This window comes from Mus pahari, chromosome 5, assembly GCF_900095145.1.
Source record: "Mus pahari chromosome 5, PAHARI_EIJ_v1.1, whole genome shotgun sequence".
NCBI lineage: Eukaryota > Metazoa > Chordata > Mammalia > Rodentia > Muridae > Mus > Mus pahari.
Genome location: NC_034594.1, coordinates 53,030,750 through 53,043,124, shown reverse-complemented (window position 1 = coordinate 53,043,124; position 12,375 = coordinate 53,030,750). Strand labels below are relative to the sequence as shown.

The window sequence follows — 12,375 nt, the reverse complement described above, 5'->3', positions numbered from 1 at the left end:
CTTGGCCTCCAAGTGCTGTCTGATATGGTGGGTGTATCACACCTTTCAGGCTGTCCTATAACTCAGATTTCACCACAACTAGTAGGGTTGGTTGTTTTGAGTTTTGTGTGTGTGTGTGTGTGTGTGTGTGTGTGTGTGTGTGTGTGTATAATTTGTTTTTATTTTATGTGCATTGATGTTTTGCCTGAATATCTGAAGATGCCAGAACCCCTGGAACTGGAGTTACAGACAGTTGTGAGCTGTCATTTGGGTGCTGGAAATTGAACCCAGGTCCTCTGGAAGAGCAGCAGCCAGTTCTCTTAATGGCTGAGCCATTTCTTCTGCCCTGGTTATTAGGCTTTTTTGCAGCAAGCTCTTTTACCCATTGACCCATCTATTTCCTTAGTCTGTCTGTAACAATTCTTGATGAGGTAATAGCCAAAGATAATTGAAATAGTGTTTGAAACACTTTTGTTTTTGTTGTCCTATGAGAGAGACAGTGTCTCACCATGGAGTTCAAGCTGGTCTTAAACTCAAGATCTGACTGCCTCTTTCCAAGTGCTGAGATTAAAGGAATACATCACCATAACCAGCTGTGATACACTTGTTTTAACTCAATAGTTAATGGTTAATTGATTGGATTGCTTTTTATCTATTTTTTTTTTTTATTTTGAGACAATCTCTCTCTGTGTTGGTCTGACTGGCCTGGCGTTTTCTCCTCCTCCTCCTCTTCTTCTTCTTCTTCTTCTTCTTCTTCTTCTTCTTCTTCTTCTTCTTCTTCTTCTTCTTCTTCTTTTGAGTTATTGGGGGGCAGAGGTTGGGACAGGGTTTTTTGTGTAGCCTTGAGTGTCCTGGAAGTACATCTGTACTCAAACTCACAGAGATCCTTCTGCCTCTGCCTCTTGAGTGCTGGGATTAAAGTGTACACCACTTTTTTTTTTTTCCTTTTTCCTTTCTTTCTTTTTTTTAAAGGCAAGATGTTGCTGTGTTGCTCAGGTTAGCCTCAAACTTTTCAGAGCCTAACTCAAATTTAAGAGCCTGACTCAGCCTCTTAAATGCTGGAGTTACAGGTGTGAGCCTCCACACTTGGCTGGAAACAGGTTTTTGTTCGTTTGTTTTGTTTTTTAGTTTGTCTGTTGTTTTTGGTCTTTTTTTGTTTTTTGTTTGTTTGTTTGTTTTGTTTTGTTTTTTCAAGACAGGGTTTCTCCGTGTAGCCCTGGCTATCCTGGAACTCACTTTGTAGTCAGTCCATGCTGGCCTCGAACTCAGAAATCCGCCTGCCTTTGCCTCCCGAGTGCTGGGATTAAAGGTGTGCGCCACCACGCCCAGCTTGTTTTGTTTTTAAATTGAGTGTTTTCATTTTATATACCTGAGTGTTTTGCCTGCATGTTTATGTAGACAGAGGTCAGAAGAGGGTGTCACCCTTAGAGCTAAAGTTATGGGTAATTGATTGTAAGCTACTATATGGGTGCTAGTAATGAAACCTAAGAACTAGGCCCACTCTTCAGCCCTTAGAAGAAAATCTTTTGTTTCTTGTTGTTGATTTTTGGTTTTTGTGGTTTTATGTTGTTATTGTTTTTCAAGACAGGGTTTTTTTTTGTGTACTCTGACTGTCCTGGAACTCAGTTTGAGACCAGGCTGACCTTGAACTCAGAAATATGCCTGCCTTAGCCTCCTGAGTACTGGGACTAAAGGAGTATACTACCAAGTTTTTTAAAGGTAATTTTAGCTCAATGTTCTTCAATTGTCTATTTGGAACTTTAATATTATTCAACTTTTAGCCACAGTAACTTTCTGCCACAACTAAAGACCAGAGTCATAAGAATATATTTTCATTCAGTAAGTACTTACTGAGTGCCTCTCTCACAAGCAGGGTTCTAAGGTGATCGTTGCCTTTTATGTTCTTCGAGTATGTATAAACTTCACAATGACTATGAGCTGTTACTTTTCTGTATGATAAGACTTAATCTGACTACAGAAATTTTGCTGATGTAGTCAAGACTACCAGTCTTACCCTTGAATTATTTTTTTTACAGGAGATAATATGTATATGGGCAAATTCCACAAGCCCTTTAAATCTGGATCTAGAGATAGACTCAGAAGACATCTTAGTAGAAATCAGAGAGATATGCTTCTGTATGAAAGAAAGTTATAAAGATCATATTATACTACCTGTCTATGTTGGCCCATAAGCTCTGTAGCGAAGAAGGCATCAAGTATATTTGTATTTTTATATTGCCAATTCTTCACTAAATCTCCTCTCATCCTTACAGATGTGGAGAAACTATTCCCAAAAGAGAACAGTTCAATGATCTCTCCATTGACCTTCCTCGGAGGAAAAAACCACTCCCTCCTCGTTCAATCCAAGATTCTCTTGATCTTTTCTTTAGGGTAATATCTTTGATATATTCGTATAACTCAGTTTTATATTTTATAGATAATTGTGTTTGAAGTTAAGTTTATTGCCAAGGCAGAGTTTTGACTATAACTACTTGCAGGAAAAACTAATGAAAGAAAGTGTTTATAAATTCTATTTATATATAAATTTTTGATTAGACTTGATTAAAGCTCTTAAAGAAGAAGCTCGTGAATATCTTGCATGTCTCGGTGAGTGGTTATTGTTTAGACAACCTTAGAAGCTGCTTCTTATTTGTAATAAGAATGAATATGAAGCATCTAAATGGCTTTTGCTAAAACTTGGCAATGTGAATTAAACTTGGAGATAGAGTATGAGTTGTTGAGAGCTAAGGAATGAAAAGATACTTTTTTCTTAGTTTGTGTGACCTAGTAGGAACAAGAAGGAAGAATCAGGTTTATTCAGAGCTGTAGATAAGTGTGGGGGATGGGGCGCAGAGGGAGAAAGAGTGAGAGTGTTAGTTTCTGGGGGTGTAGTCAGGCTTATCGTGTGACAGCTTAGAACTGGTGGGAGTTTGCTTTATCTATATTGATGGTCTTTGTTTTGTTATAGCAAATTGGCAGAGTTTTCATCCTACAGTTTGGTAAACATTCTGTTCTTTAAGTAATGACTGTTCAGCTTCATCACAAGATGACCACTCCGTCTCTTTGTTGTTTCACACACTCTCTCTACTATTCCTGTTACTGTCATACACTGAAGATTTTCTATCTATTGTATCCCCCTTTTTTAAGGATTTCTTGTTTCAGTTTTCTCTACGTAATGATATCCACCCCAAACTTTGGTCCTTTTAGAGCAGTTATTCTTAGTGGGCTGTCACCAGAAGATTGAGGTCCATTGTAAGAAAGGGGTGGAGTTACACCTAACAGACCAAGAACTCCACCTAACCTGAAGGTGATCTTATCTCTGCTATAGCCAACTGTTAAAGTCTGGATATACTCTTGGCAGCTTCTTGTGTAGCCATTGGGGAAAATTGAGGTCCACTTCATTAGAGTCTAGTTACTATCATAAATTTAGATGTTTCCTTGGTAAAGAAGGAATTAGGAATTCTGAAAAGAGAAGACACGGTATCATAAATAACTATTTGAAAGTTTAGGTATTGGTTTAGTAATTCTGTTGCTCAAGACACAGCATTTAAACTGGTTAAGTTTAAACTAGTTCAGTGTCATTTCACTGAACTAGTGAGACTAAAGATTATTTGCATTTAGTGGGTTAATGCCAATTGAACTTCATCCTTATTTTTCTCTCATCTTTTTATAGGCAGAAGAACTTGAATACTCATGTGAAAAGTGTGGTGGAAAGTGTGCTCTTGTCAGGCACAAATTTAACAGGCTGCCCAGGTAAATTTGACTCCCATTTAAAAGGTGTATATTCCTAAGCCAGTGGAGATACAGTTTAAGAATACAGTGTTTGCCTAATCTGTACAAGGGCTTACATTTGATCCCTAAACCCAATAAGTAAGCAAACATATTTGAATGACATTATAAATAATGGCTTAACATTATGGATTAAATATTAGGAAAGTTCACCTAGAAAAAGAGGAGGGCTGTAGAGACAGCTCAATAGTTAGATGCATCAGTCCTCTTGCAGAGGACTTAGCTTCATTTTCTAGTACCCATTTGAAGCTCTCAGCCATCCATAGCTTCAGTTCCAAGGGATTGAAAACCCAGATACATAACAAATTAAAATTTAAAAGAAAACTTGGAATACTGTGAAAAGCATGGTCTTTGAGTCCCAGGAAGATGACAAAAAGAGAATGCAGTTAGTAACACTGGCTCTAGAATTTTCTTTCAGTAGTATTACAAGTTACATAGTATGAGTATCCCTTCTGAAATCATTGAGCCATGAGTGTATTTTGTAATATTTGCATATATGTAATAAAATCTCAGGGTGGGGATGTGTACAGGTCTAAGTACATTTCATATATACATTATACATAGTCTAAAGATAATTTTATATGCTATTTTTAATATCCCTGTGTTTTTACTTACATCTTGTCACACACATAAAGTATGGAATTTTTCATTGTAGCATTATGTAAGTTCTCCAATAAAAATTTCAGATTTGGAACATATGTGATTTTGAATTTTTAGGTTAGAGATGTTATTTGTTTTGTTTGCTTTAGTCTTCCTTCCTCTCTTATAAATCAGGTAGAATCTGCTGCAGACACGATATATACATAGGAAGAGCAGCTTACTTCATTTTTCCTATTTCTTTTTTTTTTTTTTTTTTTTTAAAGACAGGGTTTCGCTGTGTAGCTCTGGCTGTCCTGGAACTCACTCTATAGACCAGGCTGGCCTCGAACTCAGAAATCCGCCTGCCTCTGCCTCCTGAGTGCTGGGGTTAATTAAAGGCGTGTGCCACCACGCCTGGCTCCTATTTCTTTTTCAAAGGATTTTATAAGTTAGTAGGTTTTCTATAATCATAAGATTAATTTTCTGCCTTGGATGAAATTAATTTATATTATGTTAATACTATATTATCATAAGATTAAGCTAGTTGTAGAAATTATGATATGGTTATAAGATAGCTTTTAAAGCTTTCCAAGATCTCTTTTTAGATCTCTGCTACAAACAAGACAGCTATTAACATTAAATATTTATGTGATGCTCTCTCTGCACCAGAAAGCTCTACTTTCTTTTATTATCTTCAATTTTCTGTAAATGTCGTTTCTGGAACTCTGGGCCTCAGGGGAAAGTTCTTTTACATTCTTTAATGCATTCCTTTCTCAAAAATAAGTTCTCAGAGAAATTACTGTAGCAGTATTATCTCTTTCTGGTTTTTCTTTTTTTTCTTTTTTCCCTAATTTAAGAGACTACGAATATTATGAAGCAGTGGGGAGGAACGACGGAATTTGAAGGCAAAACATTGGTTACTACTATCAATAACTGGATGCAGTTGAAATTACTGAGGTGGTTTGGGGAGTATAGCTCAGCAGTTAGTGTGTTGCTGTTCTTCCGGACAGTCTGAGTTCAATTCCCAGCACCCACATGGATTTATTGTTGTTATTTTTTATATAGGGTCTCTCTATGCTCCTGTCCTGGAACTCACTCTGTAGACCAGGCTGGGCTCTAACAGATCTACCTGCCTCGAAGTGCTGGGATAGCTACCACACCCAGCCCACATGGTGGCTTAAAACTGCCTGTAGCTCCATTCTCAGGGAATCTGATTACCTTTTCTGACTTCTCCAGCACCAGGAACACAGGTGATACACAGACATTACATGCAGGGAAAACATCCATGCACATAAAATAAAAAAATTTCAAATTAGCCAAGCAGTGGTGGTGCATGCCTTTAATCCCTGCGCTCAGGAGGCAGGGACAGGCAGCTCTCTCTGTGATCTTGAGGCCAACCTGGTCTGCAGATCAAGTTCTAGGACAGCCAGGGCTCCACAGTGAAATCCTATCTTGGGGGAAGGAAAAAAAAGCTAAGAAAAAGAGATCTCTTTTTTGCCCCAATAGTATATTTGTATTGTGTTAATTTGTTCTGAACTTGTTATATGGTTTTTTTTTTTTTTGGGGTTTTTTTTTTTTTTTGTTTTTTTTTTTTTTGGGGGGGGGGGGTTTCAAGACAGGGTTCTTCTGTATAGCCCTGGCTGTCCTGGAACTCACTTTGTAGACCCGGCTGGCCTCTCAGAAATCCACCTGCCTTTGCCTCCTGAGTGCTGGGATTAAAGGCGTGCGCCACCATGCCCGGCAATGCCTCTGAATCTTAAATACTAATTATCAGCCTTCCAATCCACTGTGTACTTTTATGTTTTGTTTTGTTGCGGGGGGGGGGCAGGGTGCTCTGTGTCTGGGCCTTGGTCTAGTTTTTAAAGACAGTCTTTATCTGCTGGCCAGGCTGTGTTGCCCAGGCTGGCCTTTGTTTTGCAGCACTCCTCCTGTCCTTGTCTCCGTGGTGGAATTACAGGTGTGCACAACTAGGTCTAGTTATCTGTTCTATCTTTCTGCTGCTGGAATTGAAACCAGGGCCTCTCACTAGCCAAGGACTCTGCCTGGTGCTGTTTCTCAGCCCTCTGCTTTCACTGTTGAAAGGCCGGGTGCTTTTGTCGCCTTTCGTCTGATTGGTCTTCATAGACAAGTAGTTTTGATGGTCATCTGTTCTTTTCATGTTGCTTTTATTTTGGCTCTTTAACAACTGGGATTGGTATATCCTTTTACGTTGTAAATTAGCTGTGAATTCTGGCTTTTGGCTGGAGGGGTATATAATGGAAGCAAGCATTCTACATGATCTGTACCACCATCTCTTTAAGCTTTTGTCTTGAGGTAGGGTCTCAATACTCACTAAGATTGATCTTGAACTTTCTACTTGAGCCTTCTGAGTTGTAAAATTATCCCACATAAAGAAAAATATAATCAGTAACTTAAATTTGCAAATTGTTTAGTTTGTGGCGTCTATGATAGAAACCTGTATAGAAAGAATAGATAGTTTTCTAAGGGAAGACAGATCTTTACCCAAACTGGAGTTTAAATATAAGATTTTTGAGTTTCAAATTTTGAAGTTTGCCAGGCAGTGATGGCACACGCCTTCAGTCCTAGCAATCAGAGGCAAAGGCAGGCAGAGCTCTGTGTTCAAGGCTGGCCTAGGCTACAGGATAAGTTCTAGGATAGTCATGGCCTTGTAGAGAAACTCTGACTTGAAAAACAAAACAAAACAACAACAACAAAAAACGTTCTTACAGGCTTTGAAATATATTTAATCCATCAGGCAAAAGTTAGATGAAATTAGATGACATTACCCTGCGGTGGTAATAACAACAACAAAAAAATGTTTCTAAAGAGCTAAAAGCCTTTTTAGACTCAGACTAGATGACCATGTAAATGCTTTATATAATGCTTTCGTTAGTGGGGACATTTTCCTATTTTTCCTCTTAGTTTTCTCTAAAGAAAGTGCTTCTAAAATAAGAGTAGGACCAGCAAAATGGTTCAAAGGATAAAGGTGCTTGCTGCCAGCTTAGGTGACTTGAGTTCAATTCCCCAGGATCCGTTTGGTAGAAGGAGAGAACTGACAGAGACATCCTGTTTTCTACATGGACACCATGACCCACATATATATGTGTGTGTATATATAAACAAAATAAGTATAGTAAAATAAGAGAATAATCTTGAGGGCTAGAAAATTAGCTCAGTCGAGAGGATGCTTACCTAGCATGGAGGAAACCTTAAATTCAGTCCCAGGCACTACATAAGACCTTACAGTGAAGGGAAGACTGAAAGTTCAAAATCATCCGTAGTTACATAACAAGTTTAAAGCCATCCTGGGCCACCTGAGACCCTATCTTCAGAATACATAAAAATAACTAATCTTGAAATACCAGGAAGTTGGCATGTGGGAATCTAGGGCAGGAGAATTACCATGAGTTTAAAGCCAACCAAGGCTATATAATAAGTTCAAGGCCTGGCTGGAGTACAAAGTGAAGTCTGTCAGCAACAAAACCTGGATGTGATGCCATGTACCTATAATCTCAACATGCAGGAAGCAGAAATAGAGGGATCATCACAGTTCAAAACCAGCCTGGTTTGCAACAAAAGTCCTAGGCAAGTCAAGGCTATATGTTGTTAAGATCCTATAAATAATTTTAAATGTATAACAGTCAAGTAAATAATTTAAGGTTAACCAAAGATTAATAGACATATTTAAAATTTTAATTCTTTAGCCTACTGTGTGTTGTTTATTGGTGGAGGATTTTCTTAGGAGCCTCATACATACTTGATATAAACTTCATGAATCGCTGGATCCAAGATTTTTATTTATATCTATCGATATCTATACGATAGTAACACCTTTCTGCATGGCAAATATTTAGTAAATGTTCCTTAAAATATGTTTAGTTTGGCCATGTGTGTGTACGTAAGTGTGTGTGTGTGTGTGTGTGTGTGTGTGTGTGTGTGTGTACGTACAGGAGGCTGTTTGAGACAGGTCTGGTTGTGTAGTGCTGGCTGATCTGGAATGCTGTGTGTATACCAGGTTGGCCTTAGGTTTTTAGAGGCCCACCCACCTCTACCTCCCAAGAGCTAGGCATAAAGGCTTGGCCATCATCACCCAACATGAACAAATACATTCTGTAAGTGAAAATTGTCTGACATTAGAGTGATTATTATAAGAAAGATATCTGTGTTCCATATGAATTGGCAGTCACTCTCTTCTGTTTTTAGGGTCCTCATTCTTCATTTGAAACGATACAGCTTCAATGTGGCTCTCTCGCTTAACAACAAGATAGGACAACAAGTCATCATTCCAAGATACCTGACCCTGTCATCTCACTGCACTGAAAATACCAAACCACCTTTTACTCTTGGGTGGAGTGCACATATGGCAATGTAAGAGACCATGCTTTTTACCTTTACTTTTGAAATATAATATTTCAGAGATTGACCAAGCTAGATAACAACTCTTAGGAAAAGAAATCAAACCCAAAAGGTTTTCATTCTGTATTATTTTGGAGCTTTAATATTAAAGTGCTATCTGACAGAAATAATTGGAAAAAAAATGCTTACAAAGTCTTCCAAATTGAATCTATTCCTCTTGTAATATGATACTTTTTTGAGGGAGTGTTGCTACTCTTTTAGAATACAAAAAAAAAAAAAACAAAAAAACCAAAAAAAAACCAGCCATTTGGTGTTCTTGAGAATGTAAGTAAAATGTGGTAATTTATTTCTGTGTTCTTTTCTACAGGTTCTAGATCTGAGTAAGGTTTGGAAATCAATGTTTCAATGTTCTTAATAAATTAATAAATGCCCCATCTCTTTGGAACATGCTAATTTGAGAAATCAAATGTTATACTATAGCCCACCTAAAAAAAATTATGATTGTAAATTATGCCCAATATGAATAACTTCACAGAGACTCCTACAAGTGTTTAAGAGAAAAAGAAGTCCCCTCTGCTTTGGATTTGTCTTTGTCATCATGCATGTTGACCTTGGTACTCTCCTGCATGCTTGTTCTACTTGGAGCCCCACACTATAGATAGTTTTCATACTTGAACAGTAATTTGGTAGACTCAAAGAGTGAAAATAATTTTGAGAATTTTGTTCAAATCCTTAATTTCACTGAGGTTAGTAATTTAAAAGGCCAAGCTGGGTATTGTAACATATGCCTGTCATTTCAGCCTAAAGCAGAGAGGATATTTCAATACCGGTTTAGGCTATGTAGAAGGTTGAGGCTACCGTGAGCTGCATAATACTCTGTTTCCAAAAAGAACAAGGAAGGACAGTCTTGGCTAGAGTTAGACATTACAGAAAATAAACAGAACAGTTCCCCAAATTAATTGATGAAATTTCATAAGATATATTTCTCTTGGATTTATAAATTACATCGTGTAAGTTTGCACACAAAATCCTTAAGAGTCTACTAGCAAAGCATGTGCCTAGAGAGTCTTCAGTTTCGTAATTGTTTTTCCTTCTGCTATTGGAAGAGAGTGTTTTTACTTGGTGCAGACTGCCCTCTGTTGGTAGAGCTGTTAGTCCCTCTGACTGTATTACATATCTTGTGATCAATGATCTGAAATGAAACTGACTATATTTTAATGCATTTTTAGTGGCTTTAAGACCTTCGAAAGTTCAGCTTCTCTGTGGGAAAATCTGCTGTGACTGTTACCGGCAGTAGTACATTTAATGCTTATCATCTAGGAAATCTCAATAAACTGAGAGCTATTATTATTTTATTTCTCAAAAATAAATAAGATGAGATGGTTTTCCCCTAAATTCTTCTAATGTGTTACACTTGACTTCATTTGCAAAGCTGTTTATTTCAATAATTAGAGCAAGGAGAGCCAGAAATGGTATGGTTAGTATTATTTTGAAATATTGTTTGCTTTTCAGGAGGGGATAAGACACTTTTAGTGTAGAATAATTAACTTTACCAGTTAAATATCTACCTTTAATGATGCAATTGTATACATTATATATTTTCCAATTTTCTGATAGTTCTAGACCATTGAGAGCCTGTCAAATGGTGAATTCCTGCATCACCAGCCCTTCTGCACCTTCAAAGTGAGTTCTTTTTCTTATGGATGAAAACTCTGTCTTTGTAAGGACTTGGCTAGTCTGAGTCTTGCGGGCGGCCCATCCCTTCTCCTCCGTTTCTTTTGCATGCCAGCTGCTCTGCATTCCTCATGCCAGGGGATGTCAAAGTCTGCCTTAGATTGGACCTGGGCACGCTGTTTAGCAGTTAAAAAACATTCCAGGATTTTGTTTTATATTTCTTAAACTATCTTTGTAAGCCAGTGATGTTTTCATCCTAAAGCTCTGAACAACTGCCTCTAAGGTTTAAAAGGATAAAATAACTCCTGTGCAAAGCACCCTTCCTCACAGTGGACACAGGCAGAACCCCACCTGGTGCCTGCTGTCTCTGACACTGACAGGAAGAATTCTGAACAGAAACAGGAAATAGGCACTAGAGTGCAACTATTCTGCAGATGTTTTATATTTTTTTAAAAACCAAAATGTACTTACTTTAAGAATTCACTGGAAATTATTGATTAAACCTGTTTTTTTTTTCCCCCTAAAAATTTCATATCCCAAAGGTTTTTTGTTTTTTAGGAAAAACACAGTTTTGTTCTTTAAATGCTTGTTTGAGACCATAAAATAACACCTAAGACATTTTTCTTACTGTAATCATTTTTCAATATAATAAAACCAGATGATTCGCATGAGTAGAAATCTGAACTGGTACCATTATCAGTACTCTTGCCTGCTCCCCAGATACAATGAACAATACCATTTCCTGCTTAGAAAGTAAGCAAGTGGAGGGTAGTGAGCACTATTTTTCCAAAGGGCCAGGGTTCAATTCCCAGCACCCACATGGCAGATCATACCTGCCTGGAACTGCAGTTCCAGGGGCTTCAACACTGTCACACAGACATATATACAGGTAAAATACCAAGGCACAAAAAATAAAAATAAACTTTAAAAAGAAAAAAAATTATTTTAAAGTAAGCAAGTGATGCATTTACAGGACATTTTTCACTGTCCCAGGCAAGTTGCCTTCTGTAAACATTGTCACTAATGGAGTGTATTTTATGTATCAGATCACGGTGGTTGCAAGAAAAAGATGGTTTCGTTGGACATACTGTACCTTGTCATAGCCATCTGTTCTACTGGGATGAGAATTTCAAAGTTAATTAATAAAAGGTGAATAGGATCTATAGGACCCATCATGCAAATCAGATTTAAACAAGGCTGAGTTCTAACACTGTACTTCAGTTCTTTTGTAATGTTCTTTGTCAGATTCAACCATCATAAAAACATCTTAGGTATCACCCTCCCTTTAACAAAGTATTTGATAAAAAGTACATTGGGGTTTGCTTGATGAACATGAATCAAAAATTAAAAAATTAAGAAAGCTAATAGAAGCTGACTATGGTAGTGTAGATCCCAGCACCTGGGAGGTAAAGGCAGAAAGCTCAGGAATTGAAGAGCATCCTCAGACAAATAGCACGTGTGAAGACAGCCCAGCTGTAAGGCTCTGTGCCAAAGCCAAGTTCTAAGTTATACTGAAAACCTGCCTCTGTGGAGCTTCTCAGGAGGCTTCAGGCTTGATGCTGCCACTGGCCTCTTTTCCTTATTTCTATGCTTTGCTCTTGATTTTCATTGCACTCTCCTTTTTCCTTAGTGTCATGCCTCTTTATTTACAGTTTCACATTTAAATTAATTGTAGTTTTCAGATTTTCATTTTTTTACTATAGAATATTTGTTTAACTTCCACCAAAGAAAATTTTTGTTCTTTGATCTTTGCCATTTGATGCAGTAGCATCTTATCAGGTATCACTGAAAAATATTGTCTCACATAAATGAATTTTAATGAGACTGAAGCCTGCCCTTTTAACCATTTATCTCTTAAAATTTTAACCATATTTGAAGAAATTTTTCTAAAATATGTTAATGCTGTTCTCATTCTCTCCTTCCCCCTCCCCGTCCCTCCCCGTCCCTCCCCTTCCCCCTCCCCATCTCCCTCTCCCTCTCCCTCTCCCTCTCCCTCTC

General features: G+C 37.7%; 1 protein-coding gene across 3 annotated transcripts in view; it reads left to right on the top strand.

Moving 5' to 3' along the window:
* Positions 1–12,375, top strand: part of Usp37 (ubiquitin specific peptidase 37) — a 70,219-nt gene that overhangs the window by 34,486 nt on the left and 23,358 nt on the right. For 2 of the 3 annotated variants that reach the window (XM_029538471.1, XM_029538470.1), the window contains exons 14-17: positions 2,253–2,370; positions 3,653–3,732; positions 8,551–8,715; positions 10,321–10,386. In XM_029538471.1, coding sequence (XP_029394331.1) covers positions 2,253–2,370; positions 3,653–3,732; positions 8,551–8,715; positions 10,321–10,386 — 429 coding nt within the window. The remainder of the gene's footprint in view (positions 1–2,252; positions 2,371–3,652; positions 3,733–8,550; positions 8,716–10,320; positions 10,387–12,375) is intronic. The other variant, XM_021197652.2, reaches the window with a different exon arrangement.